We start from the raw sequence: 19,554 nt of genomic DNA, 5'->3' as shown, positions 1-19,554 counted from the left end.
TTTCAATATTAGAAAAACTGTGACTTAGAAAACAGAAAGCAATTGGAAAAAGTCGTTATTTTTGGTGATCTATCTGAAAACAACTAGTTGTTTGAAGGTAAACAACCCCTTTAAGTATTGGTAAAGGAGCTCAAGAACATCCAATCTGAGAACTAGAACTATCCCACTGAGAGACTAGGGTTCAACGTTGCACAATAACTGGAGTTGATAGAAAGATAGATAGATAGATAGATAGATAGATAGATAGATAGATAGATAGATAGATAGATAGATAGATGATAGATAGATGATAGATAGATGATAGATAGATGATAGATAGATGATAGATAGATGATAGATAGATGATAGATAGATGATAGATAGATGATAGATAGATGATAGATAGATAAGATAGAATTAAAGGGAATACGGACACAAAACTACTGTTCAAAATATTAACGCACATTTAAAGTTACCTTTAGGTAATGTCAATTTATACGCAGCTAGTTCTACTTTTCTAAGTAATTGTTACTTGAAGTTCTTAAACCTGACTGTGTTGCCAACCTGACTGTCCCATCTCAAACAATCAGAGTATCTAATTCTAACGGACTCCTGCTGCACAAATATGGCAGCCACCCTCATAGAGGAAATGGATCAGATAGGGAATGTAAAAGCATCAGGCAAAATAACTTTATAGCAAATGATAAAGATCATGCAAAGACAAGGTTATGCTAGATGTTAAAAAAGTTTAATTTCTGGTGTCAGTATCTAGGGTTCAACATAGCACAATAACTGGAGTTGTAGATGATAGATAGATAGATAGATAGATAGATAGATAGATAGATAGATAGATAGATAGATAGATAGACAAGAGAGACGAGAGAGATAGATGACAGATAAATAGATAGATAGATAGATAGATAGATAGTAGATAGCTAAGATAAGAGAGATAGATAGATAGATGACAGATAAATAGATAGATAGATAGATAGATAGATAGATAGATAGATAGATAGATAGATAGATAGATAGATAGATAGATAGATAGTAGATAGCTAAGATAAGAGAGATAGATAGATAGATGATAGATAGATAGATAGATAGATAGAATTAAAATAATATCTAAGTGTCATTTTTTTTCACCCAGAGGGTCCTGATAAACTGTGGACCCATGACAAACACCATAAGAACAGTCTCTGCATCTGTTTCACACTTCACATTGTACAGGAGTTGTAGCCATTGGGCATTTAAGCTTCTGACATCTAGTGAAAGCGGTTGCCAATGTCAAGACAAACTACCTGTGGCCATTTGGGGATGTTATTGGCCAGAGGCAGTTTGTGAGATACTTCCCATGAAATGAAAACATTGTTAATGCCGATTCTGCCAAGCAATTAAAGTGCTCACTGTGTCATTGGACTTAGTTCTGTACAGATAACCAATATCCCAGAATCCCCAGTGAACCCTTAGAAGTTACAGCAGAACAGCAGGAAGGCCACAGCCAGGACATTACTGAGATACATAATGAAGTTATGCAATAGTTACATGTTATGGTTTCAATGCTTCCTTCAGCTAAGTCTGCCCTATAACACTAAGGGGCCAAGACAATACACTTTCTGCGCAGTCAGTCAATGGGGATACTTAGCCCCCTGTTTCTTAACCTTGGGCCACCGGATTTTGCTGGACTACAACTCCCAGAATCCTCTGCCGTACGAAAGTAAAATTGTTTAGGAGTTATGGCTGAGCAATAGCCGGGGAGTAAAGGTTAGAACAGAGTGGGTTAGATTACCCTGGGTATAACGTAGCAATGGTTCCCTTAACTCGTGTCAGGCACCAAAGGCCCCGCCTCCTCCGGTTTCCACTGCTTACACCGGGGATATTGTCCGGGCCTGCAAATCTCTGCTCCAGTTGCCTCACAGCCCTCAGAGAAAGCGAATGTAACCAGTAGTCCGAAGCCTGCGCCATTACACCCCCTGCATTTGTATCCCCCCTCGCACCTACGGCTTTTACCTGTTCAGCTTTTCCTCCTGGATCTCCTTGAATTTATTCACCACGAAAGAACGGAAGATCTGTTCTATGTTGGTCGCCATAGCGCCCCAGACCTCATGCTCCTCCTCCTTCTGGGTCTTTTTTTTCGCCCTGGTTCTTTCCGACACACGAGCGTACGTACGTGCGCGCCCCCGAGATGTTTTAATAGATCAACACAATGCGCGCACTTGAGTGGGGGGGGGGACTGTCTCACGGCGGGGACGCTTCCTGGTGTTAAAATTGAAGGATGCGCGCACACCCCTTCTCACGTGCGCTCTCCCGACGCTTTTCACGCTATTTCCGGTGTAGGCCTCAGGGAACTATATTCAAAGTAAAATTTAGATTGGGTGCTTCCTGGTGACTGTGCTCCCTGATTTTGTGGAGGGCCTTCTTATTCAGTGATCATTTGTTTAAACTTTCCACACAGTATAGACAATTTATCCTAATAAAGAGTTATACATTCATCAACTTTATAGTGTTCATGTCACCTGGCCACTGTGGATACTGAATAAATCCTAAATGCAGTTATTCTGCCTACAGTATGTGATTCCCATACTTTGACAAAACCTGGCCATTTCAAGTGCTCAGGGTTGCCAGTTTGGTGGTTTTCCAGCTGAATTGTGCTACTCATTTAAAGCCCAGGCGGGTTTTCAAAGCACAAACTAGCCAAGGCACGGATTTCCACTACTTTTTGGTCCTTTGGCTGGTTTGTACTTCGTGTTGCCACCTGGCTGGTATTTTACCGGCCTAGCCAGTAAAACAACTGCCAAGGCCGGTATTACAAATTTACCTGCAATGTAGCTGCCGCTAAATTTGTAATACTCCTAACAAAAGCCCTTGGCCTGCCCCAACCTGCTCAAAATGTACCTTTTTTGCTGCCTTCTGGTCAATCACTCGTTCTGGCTCCGCCCCTTTATGTCACGTTCTGCCCCTTTCTACATCACGACCTGCCCCTTTCTAAGTCACGGCCCGCCCCTTTGTTCCCGTCCCCACCACCAGCTGGTGAAAAATTTTTTAAAAGGTGGCAACCCTAGGGCGCAGATTTACTAAGCTAGAGTGAATAGTTCGAATGCAAAAATATTTCAATTTTGGGTACTTCGACCATCGAATTGGTTAAATCGAATGATTCGAACGATTCGAGGTAAAAATCGTTCGACTATTCGACCATTCGATAATCGAAGTACTGTTTCTTTAAAATAAACTTCGACTTCATACTTCGCCACATAAAAGGGGTTGTTCATCTTCCAAACACTTTTTTCAATTCAGTTGTTTTTAGATTGTTCCCCAGAAATAAAGACTTTTTCCAATTACTTTCCATTATTTATATTTTACTGTTTTTCCCAAATCTAAGTTTAAAGTTGAATGTTCGTGTCTCTGGTGTTTGAGTCTGACAGCTTCAGGTGCAAACTCTAAACTGTTACAATTTTGCAACATTTAGTTGATACATTTCTCAGCAGCATCTCTGGAGTATTAGCAACTATTGTATCAAGTCTAACAGCTGCCTGTAATGAAACTCAGAGATTCTGCTCAGCAGGGACAAAGATAAGAAATGGATCAACTAAAAGTATCCATTTAGAACAGTTTACAGGGTCGGCGACCCCCATCCCAGAACTGCTTCAGAAGGTGAAAAAAGACACTTAACATTTCAATATTAGAAAAACGGTCACACATAGAAAATGGAAAGTCATTGGAAAAAGTTATTTCTGGTGATCTATCTGAAAACAACAAGTTGTATGAAGGTGAACCACCCCTTTAAAGCTACCGAAGTGCAATGTTAGCCTATGGGGACCTTCCAGAGCACTTTTCTAAGTTTTTTTTGATCGAATAAAAATCATTCGATCGATCGCTTAAAATTGTTTGATTCGAAGGTTTTTATCGAATGATTTTTATCCGATCGAAACTTTTGCGCTAAAATCCTTTGAATTCGATATTCCAATTAGAAGGATTTTTCTTTGAGGGTTTTTTAACCCTCGAAATTTGACCCTTGATAAATCTGCCCCTATTTGTACTTTGGAAACCAGCCAAAGTACTGTGCCTCCCAGTGCATGTTGGGTAATGTAGTTTTACTTTAACAATTTGCAGACTGCCAAGGTTAATATAAGACTACAATACCCATCATGCAATAGGATTGACTTGTAGAACTCGGGAGTCACCAAATTTTGGGCTCTGTGCTCCAGTCTCCTGTCTAGGGTTGCCACCTTTTCTGGATATGAATACCGGCCTTCCTATATTCTTGACGTTTTTTCCTATTAATAACATTGGCATCAAGCATCATTGTTAACGGCCAGGTGGCAACCCTACTCCTGTCTAGGGTAAATACCAGAAAAGACCGGGGCAGGTATTACAAATTTACCGGCAAATGTAGCTGCCGGTAAATTTTTGATCACCATTCAAACCGCTCCTGGCCTGCCTCCAATGCACCCCCAGCCCTCCCCTTTCTTTCTTTAGAGGCAGAATACTTACCGATTCCACGCTCCACCACTTAGGTCCGCCCCTCATCAACATGACCCCGCCCCTGTGATATCACGATCCTCCACTTCGTGGACCAGCCCTACTGAATTACTTACATATCTACTGAATTACTTAGACAGGAGCCCAGGGAATGTGCACTGACCCATTTGATTGTCAGTAGCATTTCCCTTATATTTATATACATTTCTATTAAGCAATGTGGGTGCTCCCACAGCCCCCCTTTTGTATTCGATGATATTTATCACCCTAATGCCATGGGGTTAGTCAAGACCAGACTAACAAGACCAGCAGTGAAATATCTGCAGCCCTACATTTATGTGTATTGCTTCTTACATAGTGCACACATGGCCCTGCATTACTTGCTGGCTATGCTGTATTCTTTCAGTCAGTAAAAAATACACCAAAAATTTTCAAAATGACCACTACATTTTGGACACATTACATTTTGTGTCTTGGAACCATCTAAATTTTTTCTTGTGGGTATTCAGATCTCCTTACGTCATCCCAGTGTAAAGCTAGTCTTCTTCCGTACTGTCCCTTTAAGTGGGTTGTACACCTGGTCAGGGGAGGCAGAAGTACAGGTGAGATGCTTTAGGTGCCATATTTAGTAATTAGGCAGGGGGAGAAGTTTGTGTTTACTGTTTTGTTTGGGGGAAAAGCCTGGGCTGATAGGTGTAACAGAGTTTGTTTAAACCCTCCTGTTAACACACATTACTCTTGAAACTTGTTCCTTGCTATTGATGTGGCCCACAGTGATTTATCAACACCTGCAAAGGGGACTTCTTTAGGGACTGGGAAAGTACTTCATTGTGTGTCTTCTAAATGGTTCAGCGCTAAGCCAGGAAACCAGCATTACAGGTAGGAAGTTATACATACTAAAGCAATTCTATATTCATGTTTTACAATATTTCAGATTTTTCTTAACCCCTTGAGTGTCTCCTTAATTGTTTGAGTGGGACCAGGTGTGTTTGTATGAAGTATAGTCGAATGTTTGAAACTAGTTTTAGTTTAAAGGTTTAACCACATAAATGCAGCAGATGCAACAGCTCCAGGGAGCACAGAGAGGCCATGGCTGACACCAGTTTACTTTCCAGTGTTCCCCAAAAAGGAATATCAGTCTTCTTGTGGGGCCAGTATGCATTTGTTTTGCATAATGTAGATAAAAGCATATGGCAGCATTTTTCTTCTGTGTATGTTTGTTTTTATACATAAAGATGGTGGTGGTCATATTGGCTGTATCTGTGTTCTATTGTGTTAAAGGAGAACTAATCCCTAAAAAAAAATATGGCTATATTTACTGAACTTATTGCATCATCTTGTCAATAGCAGCTTGTCACTGGGGGTCATCATCTTGGAAAGTGTCTGTGACACTCACATGCTCAGTGGGCTCTGAGCAGCTGTTGAGAAGCTAAGCTTAGGGGTCGTCACTAATTATCCAGCAGAAAATGAGCTTCCCCTGTAATTTAAGATGATGCTACAGGGCTGATTATTAAATTCTGATGCTAATTGCACTGGTTTCTGTGCTGCCATGTAGTAATTATCTGTATTAATTACTAATCAGCCTTATATTGTAACATTTCTATTCTATGTGTACTGTATATTATGAGTGGGTCCCTAAGCTCAGTAAGTGACAGCAGCACAGAGCATGTGCAGTGAATCAGCAAAAAAGATGGGGAGCTACTGGGGCATCTTTGGAGACACAGATCTTTACTGCTAAAGGGCTGTGGTTGCCTTGGGCTGGTACAGAAGCACAAAACATAATGTACAACATTTCTAGTTACTTTATTTAGTCTTAACTTCTCCTTTAAAATAATGGGGGAGCCTAAAGGTTGCTGCTGGTGTAATGCTGGGACCTGGCACAATACAGTTATCCAGAATTCTGTGACCTGGGTTTTACCATTTAACAGGTCTTTCTGGAACTTGGATCTCCAGACCTTGTCTCCTAGAAAATCCTATAAACGTTAAATAAACCCAATAAGCTGGTTTTGCCTCCAATAAGAATTAATTACATCTTAGTTTGGATCAAGTGCAAGACAGAGAAAAAGAAAATAAAAATCATGAAAAAAAAATTAGATCTGGATAAAATGTAGTCTATGGAGATAAACTCCTGAGCTTTCTGGGTAATGGTTTTTTGGATAACTGGTCCCATACTACAGTTTAAAATAATTATTTTCAAATAATTACAGTTTAGGGAAATATGGATTTCTTTACTGTCCTCCCAAATTCAATTGTTGGGCATCCCTGCTGGCAGACCACTGGATTAGAGTGTCACAGGTGTATGGCGTTGAACCTGAGATTTTTTTTTTCTTTAAGTTAATGCTTTGATCTAGTGGTACCTCAGTCTCCATTATTTGTCCAACCAAACTGCCACAGATGAATGCAAAAGTTTAGGTACCCCTTTCCAGATTTTGTTTTCTTAGTTTTGTTAGCGATAAGTATAAAACTACTGTAGGAATCATGGAATCTGTGTGTTACAAAATGAATATCTGAAAATGATGATTTATTCATTTAAAATTAATTAATAAATAAATAAAACCTATAAACAAAGACAATTGTGGTATATACAAAACCTTGGACACACTAGTACCTTATCACCCCCTTTGGCACAGAAGCCTTTTATATCCAGCTAAGAGTCTTTCATTTGCCAGACTAATTTAATTTATTTTTATGAGATGAGCAGGGACCTCGATTCTGGGATGGCAGTGGATGTGATTTACTTGGACTTTGCTCAAGCAAAAGGAATGTTTGCTTGGGACATAGTATTTGTACCTGGATAGAGAACTGGCTAAAAGACTACTAAGAGTGGTGGTAAATAAATGGAACATTTTCTAATTGGACCAATGTTGTTAGTGGAGTACCGCCGGGCTCTATACTAGATCCTTTGCTTTTCAACTAGTTTATTAATGACCTGGAGGTGGGCATTGAAAGTAAGGTCTCTGTTTTTGCCGATATTAAATTGTGCAGAACTATAGGTTCCATGCAGGATGCTGCCACTTTGCAGAGTGATTTGACTAAACTGGAAAACTGGGCAACAATCTGGAAAATGTTAATAAACGCAAGGTTATGCACTTTGGCAAAAATAACATAAATGCAAGTTATACGCTAAATGGCAGTTTGTTGGGGGTTTCTTTAACTGAGAAGTTTTTCTCATTCTCTCCCTGCAGGAGTTGGGTATCAGATTTTGATTGGCAGATCTAATGTGTCTTTAGAGGGGCACCATTTCCTAGCAGATATAATAGAGCTAATTCAAATAACTGATTTTAGCACAAAGAAACATGTAACAGACTTTGACATATACCCTGCATGTAGAGAGACATGAATTTAAAACTGTGAGCTCTGATACATCTTTTAGTAAAAGGAAGCCCTCCCCAAAGACTGTATTAGACCAAACTGTAATTCAAATTCAGACTCCCACCCAGTGGTGTAACTACAGAGAAAGTAGACTCTGTAGCGCTATTAAATCCTATTATATCTGCTAGGATGCCACCGCGGGGTCGGCTTCCATACATAGTTTGTGCCTCCATCTGCCCAGAGGAAGGAAACCTTTGCTATGAAATCTGAAGATGTCGATGATCCTGCTACTAAAGTTGTCTGTGCCTTTTGATGTGTTGAGAAGTCATGCACCTTATTGCATATTCTTTGATTTTATGTATATTTCACATATACACCATGCATAACCTACACCACATAATTCTAACTCAATTTTCCACGCTATGATACATTCAGCATGGCAAAACCAGGCTCTTACCTTTTTTAGGGTTACACTAATGTTGAAAACCACCAAAGAAGGGTTTGCCAACTGTAGGTAGGAAATATACAGATAACAGTAATGTTATAGTGGATTGATCTGTATCAGCCTCTTCTTCAATTTATGCTTATAGCATCTTATCATTTTGTTCTCTGTTTGTAGGTGAAAATACTCCAGTACTACTCGCAAACATGAATCTCAGCTCCGAGCAAATTGTAAGTGTTACAAATGTAGACTAGGAATATTTAGGATGGCACAGAATATGTCGTGAAGACATAAGTGTTGCCCGTCTGTATATATTGGGTCGCTATTATCGACACAATTGTTTTCGCAATCCTTTTCATAAAATAGGCTTTAATTCTATATTCTCAAAACTGAATGTTTGCCTGACCCATGGTTTAATTCTTCCATACAAAGTTGCCAGAAGATTTTTACCTGGCAGAAGAGGGAGCCTTGCTGGAGGAAATGGTTGAAGAAGATGAAGACATCGATCTGTACAATGAGGTGACTTTTGGTTTAGGTAGGAGATTTTGGGGCACAATTGTGCTATGTATAGATAGATAGATAGATAGATAGATAGATAGATTTTTTTTTTTTATCATTTTTAGTTCTGCTTCCTGTGTGGTCTGATGACTTAATACTAATTACCAAGCAAGTTTCCAATCTAAGCCTTCGGAAGTTTACATGTTAAATCAAACTGTAATCAATTTTTAAAAAAAGTGTTAATGCAGGAATCCCCGAGATCACACAACATCCTGCAGTCAAATGCATAAGGCTATAGGGAGATGCACCCTTTGCACTTTTCTCGCAGTAGAAATTAAAAAAAAAAAAGCAACACAATGACCAATTTTTTTGGGGGGTCCCAATGTATAGAGTAAGAATGTTGTTTAAGGAGAAATAAGGAAGTACAGAGATACTATATTTTTATTCTTCTAACGCTGTCAATACTACTTCCCTCCCTATTAAATCCATCTGCTATCCAAAGGATAGTAATCAGCGGAGAGATGAAGCGTGGAAAGAATTTAAAGGGGTTGTTCACCATTATATTAACATTTTTAGTATGACATGGAGAGTGATATTCTGAAACAATTTGCAATTGGCTTTCTTCTTTTATTATTTGTGTTTTTTAAGTTATTTAGCTCCAGCTCTCCAGTTTGCAATTTCAGCCATCTGGTTGCTAGGATCCAAACTACCCTAACAACCAGGCATCGATTTGAATAAGAGACTGGACTAGAATTAGGAGAGGGTCTGAATAGAAAGATCAGTAATAAAAAAGTAGCAATATCAATCCATTTGTAGCCTTCAGTGACTCTCATTTGAAAGCTGGAAAGAGTCAAAAGAAGATGATAGATAATTCAAAAATTACAAAAAAAAAATGACTAATTGAAAAGTTGCTTAGAAATGGCCTTTCTATAACATACGAAAAGTTAACTTAAAGATGAACTACCCCTTTAAACACAAGTTGCTTCCTTTTAAATGTATTTTTTGTCCTGCATTGGGCTAATTTCTATGGAATTAGTCAGGTCTGCAGAGCTCAAATACACTGGCTTTGTTGATCTACGGATTACCTTGGTGTCTTCCATAAGGCAAAATGTGGTTAGGTTTGGGTCTGAGTTCCATGAATCATTAAAACTGCCCTTCATGGCTACTTTACAGCACTGTTCTTCAGCTTGTTGCAGTTCAGATTTATAGCAACCATGATCTTGGTATGTGTATATGCGTATGTTCTTTAACAATTTTAACTAAGACTAGGTTAAAAAATGTACCATATAAAAAAGTGAAATCTTTACAAATATGTAAATCTTAATTTTCAATCTAGGGTTATTTTGATACTTGCATTATTAAGTTAGTGGCTTGGATAGGAGTGGTATAAAGCATCTCTTGCAATCACCCATTGTGCAAGTTGTGTTTTGTTTGGTTTTTGGCTTGGTTTTTACAGGCACCTCTATTTTCACTGTATTTATCATGTATATCAGTAAAGGCAGAAAACACTAAGGGGCCGATTCACTAAATTCGAGTGAAGGATTCGAAGTAAAAAAACTTCGAATTTCGAAGTATTTTTTGGGCTACTTCGACCATCGAATGGGCTACTTCGACCTTCGACTACGACTTCGAATCGAAGGATTCGAAGTAAAAATCGTTCGACTATTCGACCATTCGATAGTCGAAGTACTGTCTCTTTAAAAAAAACTTCGACCCCCCTAGTTCGGCAGCTAAAAGCTACCGAAGTCAATGTTAGCCTATGGGGAAGGTCCCCATAGGCTTTCCTAAGTTTTTTTGATCGAAGGATATTCCTTCGATCGTTGGATTTAAATCCTTCGAATCGTCGATTCGAAGGATTTAATTGTTCGATCGAAGGAATAATCCTTCGATCGTACGATCGCAGAATTTGCGCTAAATCCTTCGACTTCGATATTTGAAGTCGAAGGATTTCAATTCCTAGTCGAATATCAAGGGTTAATTAACCCTCAATATTCGACCCTTAATGAATCAGCCAATAAGAACCAAGGTTTTCCCTCTCTCTCACAATAAATTATGACAATTCTAATTTATTTATGTTTAAGACCAAGAGTCCGACGAAGAACCCACCAAACCGGAAGATGACCATAAAAATCCTGTTCAGTTGCCTGAAGCCCCAAAAGAAGAGGGACCTGAAAATCCACAACCTGTAAAGGAAACAAAAGACTCTGAAAAGGCCCCGCTGCTTGACGTAAAGATTGTGGTGGAATCTCATGAAGATCATGTGGCCTTTCCATTGATTCTGGAGGTCATACAATGAATTCAACCATGGAGGATTCAGAACTTGGAGACCCTGCAGTAATGAAGGCATTTCATGGAAAGCCAACACTGGAGGTATTTATCTTCCATAATACCTTGGGGTATTTAGTTTGTATTATGTAGTTTCTGGTGGTACAGGTATGGAATCAGTTACCCAGAAAGCTCCAAATTCAGGTAGTGTCCCATAGACTCCATTTTATCCAAGTAATGAAAATTTTTAAAACTGCCTTCCTTTTTCTCTGTAATAATAAAATAGCTTGTACTTGATCCTAACCAGGGTCGGACTGGGGGCCCGAGGCCCACTGGGACTACTGTCCAGGGCCCCCTCCGACCCCCCTACTCTGACGTGCCCCCCTACTATGACTCGCCGAGCGTGCATGCGTGAAGGGGCTGCTCCGCGTGCTCCTCAGTGAATAGGTGCCGCGCAGATGGCGCTGCGCGGTATACCCGCCAGGCCAATCTGACACTGATCCCACCTAGGGTAATTAATCCTGAAGCAACACCAGCCTATTTTATTTATTTAATGTTTACATGACTTTAAAGTAGACTTAACGTATGAAGATCCAAATTACGTAAAAATCCGTTACCCAGAAAACCTCGGGTCCCAAGCATTCTGGATAACAGGTCCCACACCTGTAGGACCCTTAAGTGTTTGAGTAGGTTTTTGCTCATAAACCCAATTATGGCAAGATTTTTCTCTAAAATAATGTGATCTTTTTTTTTGTAGAGCTTGGACAGTGCAGTTGTTGACAGTGGAATTGGATCTACATGGAGTGAACTGACTATGATCAAGTATGTGTACTTTTTTGGTGGCCTATTGGCTTTCACAAAATTAGGTTTATTCATTTTTTTTCCTTCTTCTACCATAGAATGGAATGGATTCAGGCCTTTGGGAGGTCTCTCCAAAGGTGTCTACTTTCCTTCCCCAGGATAAAGCAATTCTACGCGTAATGGAAAAGGCACCTTACCTGCCACCTACAAACCTAGAGTTTCTGGGGTCTCCTCTGAAGAGAGGATTTATGTCTTCACCAAGGCTCCAAGAACCAGAAATGGGGTTTATGTCTCCCAAGTCTTACAGATCAAGATTCACGAGGCAGGTAAGAATGTCAGAAACATTATCTTAGAAAGTGTTAAAAACAAGTGTCTCTAGGTTTGTTTGGAAGTAAATAGAAGAACAAATTTGGTTTAATTTGTCAAATGCAGTACATTAAATCTTAATATCTCCAATGCAGCAATCTCCTCTTGTACCTCGCTCAATGCGTCCATCATTCCCCTTCACACCACCAAGGAGAGGTCCACAAGTCTTCACCCCAAATCAGGTATTAAGAGTGATGAGGCTATAGGGGACCTGACTGGACAATATTGTTTGTGCTGAAAGAAAAGCAGTTTACAGAAGTAGACAACGGTCTGTGATTAATCTATACCACCTAGTATTTATCTTGAAATTCGGGCAACATACCCATCTCTGATCTTGTCTATCCTCCCAAGCTATATGTAAAAATAGTAAGCTGTAATGGTAAATTTAGCAAATTGTTCCAAAAGCATTCCTGTGTTTGTCTTATAGTTGAGTAGCTAGTGGTATTCACACATGAATTGCCTTTTATTACAGTGTTCAGTAGATGCATGCCTCAGTTTCTTTTCTCCCACCTTCAGTCTCCAAGTTTTGTGTCTCAGACTCCCTTTAGGCCAATGTCAGCACTCCAACCCGACCAATGACTCCTAAAATGGTGAGGATGCACTTTGGCCCAATGTCTCCCAGCCCAAGCTTCTCCCCGTTCTTTAGCCCTATGGGAAATGCACTTCAAAGGTTTAAGTAAGTCTCTTTAACTTTTTTTCCCCCTTTTGATGTTTTTTGATTTAAGGTGGTCACATATGGATGAAAGCGAAAAAACTAATTCAGCTGTATATGGGGCCAAAATTACGACTTATATTTGATCAGGGCACTTGGAAAACCCCAAGTACCTTGTCTGGTCCCAGATGTAGACTTCCCTAATAGTGCAGGACACTTTACAATCTTACTGTTGGTTTTGGACCAAACCATCAGGTCAACTTTGCCTACTACCTAAACAGCCAAATAAGGCTAATACTGGTTTGTCTTGGACCTCAATAAATGAGTCTATCTTCTTGTGTATGGCCAGCTTGACTGTTACAAATCTATTCTGGTCTTTGAAATAATGTTTTGGGTTCTAATAAACTGAAGTGTTCTGAAACCTTGGTTTCAACAGTATTTCCCCCATTCCCTAAAATATTGTAGGGTTCCAGGTCATGTCACGCAGTTGCATCCCCAGCATAGAAGGATACTCAGCCAACGGCAGAGGCCACAAAGGTAAAGAACACTTTACTGTACAACTTTCTTTAACTTGTGTTAAAGCTCCATCTACTATTTTGATATACTCTTTTGTCTTCAGTTCAAATCGGAAACAGTGGGAGAGTAGACCGGACCCTTACGCAAACTTAATGTCTCAAAAGGAAAATGAGTGGGTAATAAAACTGCAAATGATTCAGTTACAAAGGGAAAATCCACATTTGGATGACTACTATTATCAGGTAAGATTGTTCTCTCTCCAGTTTTTAATCAAGGCACAAATACAAGTATGACTTTGTGTTTAAAGACTGCATCCTGAATTAACTGTTTACAAATATGTTTTGGATATTTTTCTTTTTAGGCTTACTATGAAAAGTTAGAACATAGATTAGCCGAGGAAGAACTTCTGGGAGAACGCAAAAAAAGAGATCCTACAAAGTTGGTTACACCATATATTCAAAAAGCAGAGACCTATGAGTCAGGTGGAGTAACATATCCATTTTTATCCATATAATTCTAGAGGAATTCTAGTAGGTTGCAGGAACTGCAAATCTACAATAAGGGTAACTTGTAAAAACATGGGTGTAATATGTACCCAGAACCCCCAGCAGCCTAAATTTTCCAGCAGAATGTGCAAAAGTTCCTGATGTAATTCTTGATGAGCAGACCTAGCAAGTAATGATCCCAAGTCAACCAGCAATTCACTGCCATCTATCCCCCAGGGTCTGCTCCCTCTATAAAATGAGGTTCAAAAGCAGTGTCCTTAACTAAAGATGTATGAATGCTAGATTTGCCTTAAAGACGAAAACTATTCGTTATAGTCACTAAAAAGTCTTACTTGCTGTTGGCCCCTTTCCTTACTACTGGAAGTTTTTAGGGAAGACAGACTTAAATTGTCTTATGACTGTTAAAGGGATAAACCCACAAAACCTGACCATTAAAGTACTTCCAGCCCTTAAAGGGGAAGGAAACCTAGTCGGCGCAAACCCCCCACCCCCCCTCCCGTTTGTTGCCCACCCTCCCTCCTCCCCCCTCCCCCCTTGGCCTACCCGTCCCGCTGGGCAAATGCCCCTAACTTGTTACTTACCCTTCTGCGCAGGTCCAGTCCAGGGAGTTCACAGACGACATCTTCTTCCACGCAATCTTCTTCCTGCTGTGAACAGCGTTTTGGCGCATGTGCAGTAGGATCATTTCGCCGGTACGCATCTACTGTGCATGCGCGTGACTTTTGGCGCATGCGCAGTAGATCCATAACGGCGAAATGATCCTACTGCGCATGCGCCAAAACGCTGTTCACAGCAGGAAGAAGATCGCGTGGAAGAAGATGTCGTCTGTGAACTCCCAGGACTGGACCTGCGCAGAAGGGTAAGTAACAAGTTAGGGGCATTTGCCCAGCGGGACGGGTAGGCCAGGGGGGAGGAGGGAGGGAGGGGGGGGAGGGTTTTTGCACCAACTAGGTTTCCTTCCCCTTTAAACCAACGTGATATAGTGGAGGAGGGGTCCTTTCACCAATATCAGGCTGGAGGAGAGCTGACTTCTACATTGTCATAGTATTAAGGTGGCCATACAAGGGCAGATTAAAGCAGCCAATATTTGTCCTTTAGACACATTCAGCAGTTTATCTGCCTATGTGTGGGGGCTTTAAACGGTCCCCCCCCCCCGCAGATCGATATCTGGCCAAAATTCAGCCTGATATAGATAGGGCAGGTTTGATTTTTCTACTTCGATCGAGGACATCGGCTTGTTGATGCGGTCTTACAACCCGTCTGCCCCCATTCTCTTTGTTGTAACCTGACATCACCCTGCTGTTAGTGGGCATATTGGGAGAAATTATCTGCTCGTTATTTATTTTTTCATTTAGCATTTTTTTTTTTTTTTTCTCAATCATTTTTATTTTTATTTGCAAATAAAAAGACAAAGAAAAGAATTGTACACAAACGTGGTTCTAGATTTGTAGTCACTGGGAGTATCCCAGCCTACAGAACTCTGAAGACACATAGTACTTCCACATTGTCATCCGAACCGTACAATAAACAACAATAAACAGTTTTGTTTCAAACCTTTTTGAGTACTGTCATAGTGGTTGACATATCAGTAAGAGGGTAGAGGACACACCAAAGGAAACATCAAGGCGGGCAAGAGGCGGGCACTCTGTGGAGAAGGGTACATTGTATAAGAGGTTATGTCATCCCTTCCATTGTGGGTCAAGGGAAAAAAAAAAAAAAAGGGGGGGGCCGTTAAGTGGGCAAAACGTTCCGGTACGCCATCCACGGTGTCCAAACTTTGTAGAATTGTTTCTGGGAGGCCATACGTATGCTGGTCATTTTTTCCAGGAGGAGCATGTTATCTAATTTGGTTTTAACCAAGTGGAAGTCCAGAATCAAAGATTTCCATGAGGATGCTATAACCTGTTTGGAGGCTGAAAAAATGTGGGTGATTAATTTCCGTATATGTTTATTTCCTCCTGGGATCCTCTTATGAATCAGTGCCTCCGCCGGGTTTTTCCTGAGCGACAGACCAGTAACGTTAGTTATTAAAGTGTATATGCGGATCCAAAATCTGGCAGCTCTGGGGCATTCCCACCAGATATGCAGAAAGGTACCTTGGTGACCACAGTTCCGGAAACACAATGGGGAGCTAGTTGGGTACCATTTCGCTAGTTTAGTAGGTACGAGGTACCATTGGTGCAGTATCTTTTGAGAGGTTTCCTGGATAGCAATGTTAATAGAACAATGGGTGGCATCCCTAATTATATCCAGCCATTGATCCTCCTCCATACAAATTCGTAAGTCTTTTTCCCAAGCAGCTATAAACCCCAGTCGTTTCAAGGGGGTAGGATGATTGAGAAGATCATATATAATAGAGATGGAACGTTTCTGAGGAAAGTCCTGCAAGCACATCCTTTCATATAAGGTAGGGGCCGGGAACTTTTTCTCCTTCCATAAGGCATGTATATAGTGCCTGATTTGGTGATAGCGCAAAAATTCGCTCTGTGGGATATCATATTTATCACGTAGTTGTTGCCACGTTAGTAGTTCCCCAGATTTAGTCAACGAGTGAATTGAACGGAGGTTATGTTCCGACCACCAAAAATAAGAACCCGAGTGGGACCCTGGAGGAAAGTCAGTGTTCGCTTCGAACAGTGCTGCCGGAGTATGCGGGGAGCGAAGTCCCTGGGCAGAAAGCACCGTCTTCCATAGCTGTAGTGAGTGGAAGACGATTGGATTAGTGCCATTCTTCTTGATCTGTGCTTTGGTCCATAGGAGGTTCCTAATGGAGCCCTCTCCAAGTGTCTCCTGTTCGATGTGGACCCACAGGGGGATATCAGTCGAGCGATGCCAGTCTACCATCGAACTCAATTGAGCTGCACGAAAATAATTTTTCAGGTTGGGAATTCCCAGGCCACCTTTGCTCCTATGTCTAGTTGCTGTGGAAAAATTAAGACGGGCCTTTTTTCCGATCCCAGACAAAGGCATTGATAGCTCGTTGGAGGGAAATCAACATTCCGGCAGGAGGAAAGATCGGGAGCGTTCTGAAAAGGTACAACAGATGGGGTAAAGCTGACATTTTAATAGCCGAGATCCGCCCGAGCCAGGAAAGTTTCAGGTTGCTCCAAGAGGAAATCATTTGTAAAATCCTCTGTGACGTTCTGTTGTAGTTGCTTGGTGCAAGAGCTTTGTAATCCTTATGGATATGAACCCCTAGGTATTTTATAGTTTTCAGCTGCCACTGCAGTTGAAAGTTAAGTTCCAGAAGTTTAGCCGTGTGGTGGGGGATATTAATGTTAAGAGCTTCAGTTTTGGACGCATTGATATGGAGCCCAGATATAGTCCCAAAAAGTTGAAGTTCGTTATAGAGAAATGGAAGGGATGACATAGGGTGGGAGACCGTGAGCATAATATCATCAGCATACAGTACACATTTGTAATCCACCTTACCCACCTTGATGCCCGTAATTTTGGGCTGGGCCCGGATTGCTATAGCTAGAGGCTCAATAGCCAGGGCAAACAGCAGGGGGGACAATGGGCACCCCTGACGTGTGCCCCGTTCAATTGAAAATGTAGGAGAGCTGAAACCCATGTGGTGCACTGATGCTGTGGGTTGGGAATAAAGCGCCTCAATAACGTTAAGGAAAGGAGTAGGAAAACCACTGCTAGCTAAAGTTTTGCGTAGGTAGACCCATGACACCGTATCGAACGCTTTTTCTAGGTCTAATGATAAAAGCATAGAGGGGGTGTTCCCTACCTGCGCAAGGTGTAGGAGGTTGACAATTCTACGTAAGTTATCCGAGACTTGCCTGCCAGGGATAAAGCCAGATTGGTCTCTATGAATTAAGGAACTCAGTATAAGGTTCAATCTCGAAGCCATAATTTTTGCCAAGAGCTTAATATCCAGGTTCAGTATAGATATGGGACGAAAATTTTTGCAATTGGTGTGGTCCTTGTCAGGCTTAGGGATCACTGCTATGCGGGAGGTGAGAGTTTCAGGGTGGAAATTGTGCTTGCCTTGCAGAATATCATTAAAAAGATTGAGCAGCCAAGGTGCTAGCAGAGGGGCGAAAGTTTTGTAATATTTCCCCGACAAGCCATCGGGACCTGGAGTTTTCCTAATTTTGAGGGATTTGATAGCCTGTTGTATTTCCAGGGGGTCTATGGGGGCTGATAGGCTTTCAATCTGTAGTTCCGACAGGTGTGGCAAGTTATGTTGTCTCAGAAAATCATCGATTTTCTGTCCCTCAACTGGACCTTGGTTTTTATACAGAGTCTGGTAATAGGAAGCAAATTCCTGGACAATTTTGAGAGGGTTTGCTGTTAACTGGCCATTTTTTGCCCTGCATTTTTTTTTTTTTTGGGGTTTACTTCCCCCTTTAATTTGCCCTCTTCAAGTTAATATATTTTATTTAGAATTCCTTGTTTTTATATTAGTGGTTCACATCAAGGGTTCCCTTGGACAAGTAGCTGTGTCTACCTGCTACAGCCCAAAGAGGGCAATAGATGCTGTTTCCTATGTCATGCCAGACGAGGTACGTAATGTTGAATTTAATGGGCAACAATGAATCCTGTAGGGATAACTCGAATATTTAGAATTGTTTACCCAATGTGTGTTGTTTTTTTTTCTTTTTGTTCTGTGTAAATGTTTATATTATATATTCTTGATGGGGAAAGTTACTTATTAATATGCAGCTCACTATATACAAGTTATCCTAAGACTCACACTGTCATACAGTCTAGTGCCCAAGAACTTATGGAACTCATTAAAAATGTATGAAGGAGAATGTTACCCAAGGATCTCTGTGTTCATAACATGCCATCTTTCTGCACTTCTTTGAGACTTTCCTTCTGGGGCTTAATATCACCAAATGATGTGCTCCACCAACCCTCCTCTCTGTGAAACATCAGTTTGTGTACTTGTTGCATCCGTACAGTATATGAACGACAGAGCAAACAGTCATATGCAGTGGCTCGAGAGTTGTGTTGAGAAGAAACAAGGTGGAGCTTTAGCTGTGGGAATAGTGTTGGTGCTATGGTTAATTTGGCCAATGACTTGGGTATTGTATGTATTGTATTGGAGTAAAAGCTCTAGATTTGTGTTGTGTAAAATATCTGTGCTTTACAATATTAAGAGCAGAAACTCTAAGCCAGGGGTGTCCAAACTGCGGCCCGGGGGCCACATGCGGCCCAGGATGCATATGAATGCGGCCCAGCTTGTTGCAAAGGATATAGGAGGAGGAGGGACTCTGCCCATTGGCCAGTAATAATAATATAATAATAAGTCTATTTAATATCCAGGCGTCCCATATTCCAGTGTATAGTTCCATCTGGTTATTCAACTGGCATTGTAGTTCTTTTCTGTGTATTTCCATTACTTTTACAAATCAAACGTGTTTGTGTATTTCATTTGCGGCCCCAGACAATTTTTCTTTTTCCAATGTGGCCCGGCGAGCCAAAAGTTTGGACACCACTGCTCTAAGCCTTGTCCTTCCTTACAGGCTATTAAAGTACTTGGGTACCAAAGGTTAAGAGTTCTTAAACATACTGAGAAGGTGAGTATATCCACATGTAGCCTCAATTAGTTTTCCCAGTTGTATTACCTCAATTAGTTTACCTGAGCTATATAGGAGCCATTGTACTACTACAATTTTAAGTTTCTTCAGGTCCCCGGCAGCACCACAAGAGATGGCCCCTCCTCCTAGGACAGGAAACAAGAACAAAACACCCCCCCCTTCCTGCTATCCCCTGTGTTCTTG

At 40.9% G+C, this 19,554-nt stretch overlaps 1 protein-coding gene and 1 pseudogene across 6 annotated transcripts in view; one reads left to right on the top strand and one right to left on the bottom strand.

Annotated features, from left to right (window-relative positions):
* son.S (SON DNA binding protein S homeolog) overlaps positions 1-2,209 on the bottom strand; it is a 68,256-nt gene extending 66,047 nt beyond the window's left edge. For 3 of the 6 annotated variants that reach the window (XR_005965724.1, XR_005965723.1, XM_041583417.1), the window contains exon 1: positions 1,987-2,209. Coding sequence is in view for 3 of the 6 variants with exons in the window: in XM_041583417.1 (XP_041439351.1) it covers positions 1,987-2,066 (80 nt within the window). In the remaining 3 variants the exon portion in view is untranslated. The remainder of the gene's footprint in view (positions 1-1,986) is intronic. The other 3 variants (XM_041583414.1, XM_041583415.1, XM_041583416.1) reach the window with 2 other exon arrangements.
* Positions 2,210-8,243: 6,034 nt separating this feature from the next.
* On the top strand, positions 8,244-13,821 carry LOC108709232 (annotated as a pseudogene).
* Positions 13,822-19,554: the final 5,733 nt, after the last annotated feature.

The sequence above is a fragment of the Xenopus laevis genome, chromosome 2S (genome assembly GCF_017654675.1).
Source record: "Xenopus laevis strain J_2021 chromosome 2S, Xenopus_laevis_v10.1, whole genome shotgun sequence".
In the NCBI taxonomy this organism is placed as follows: domain Eukaryota; kingdom Metazoa; phylum Chordata; class Amphibia; order Anura; family Pipidae; genus Xenopus; species Xenopus laevis.
The sequence above is the reverse complement of the archived record's forward strand: the minus strand, read 5'-3'. Positions and strand labels throughout refer to the sequence as shown.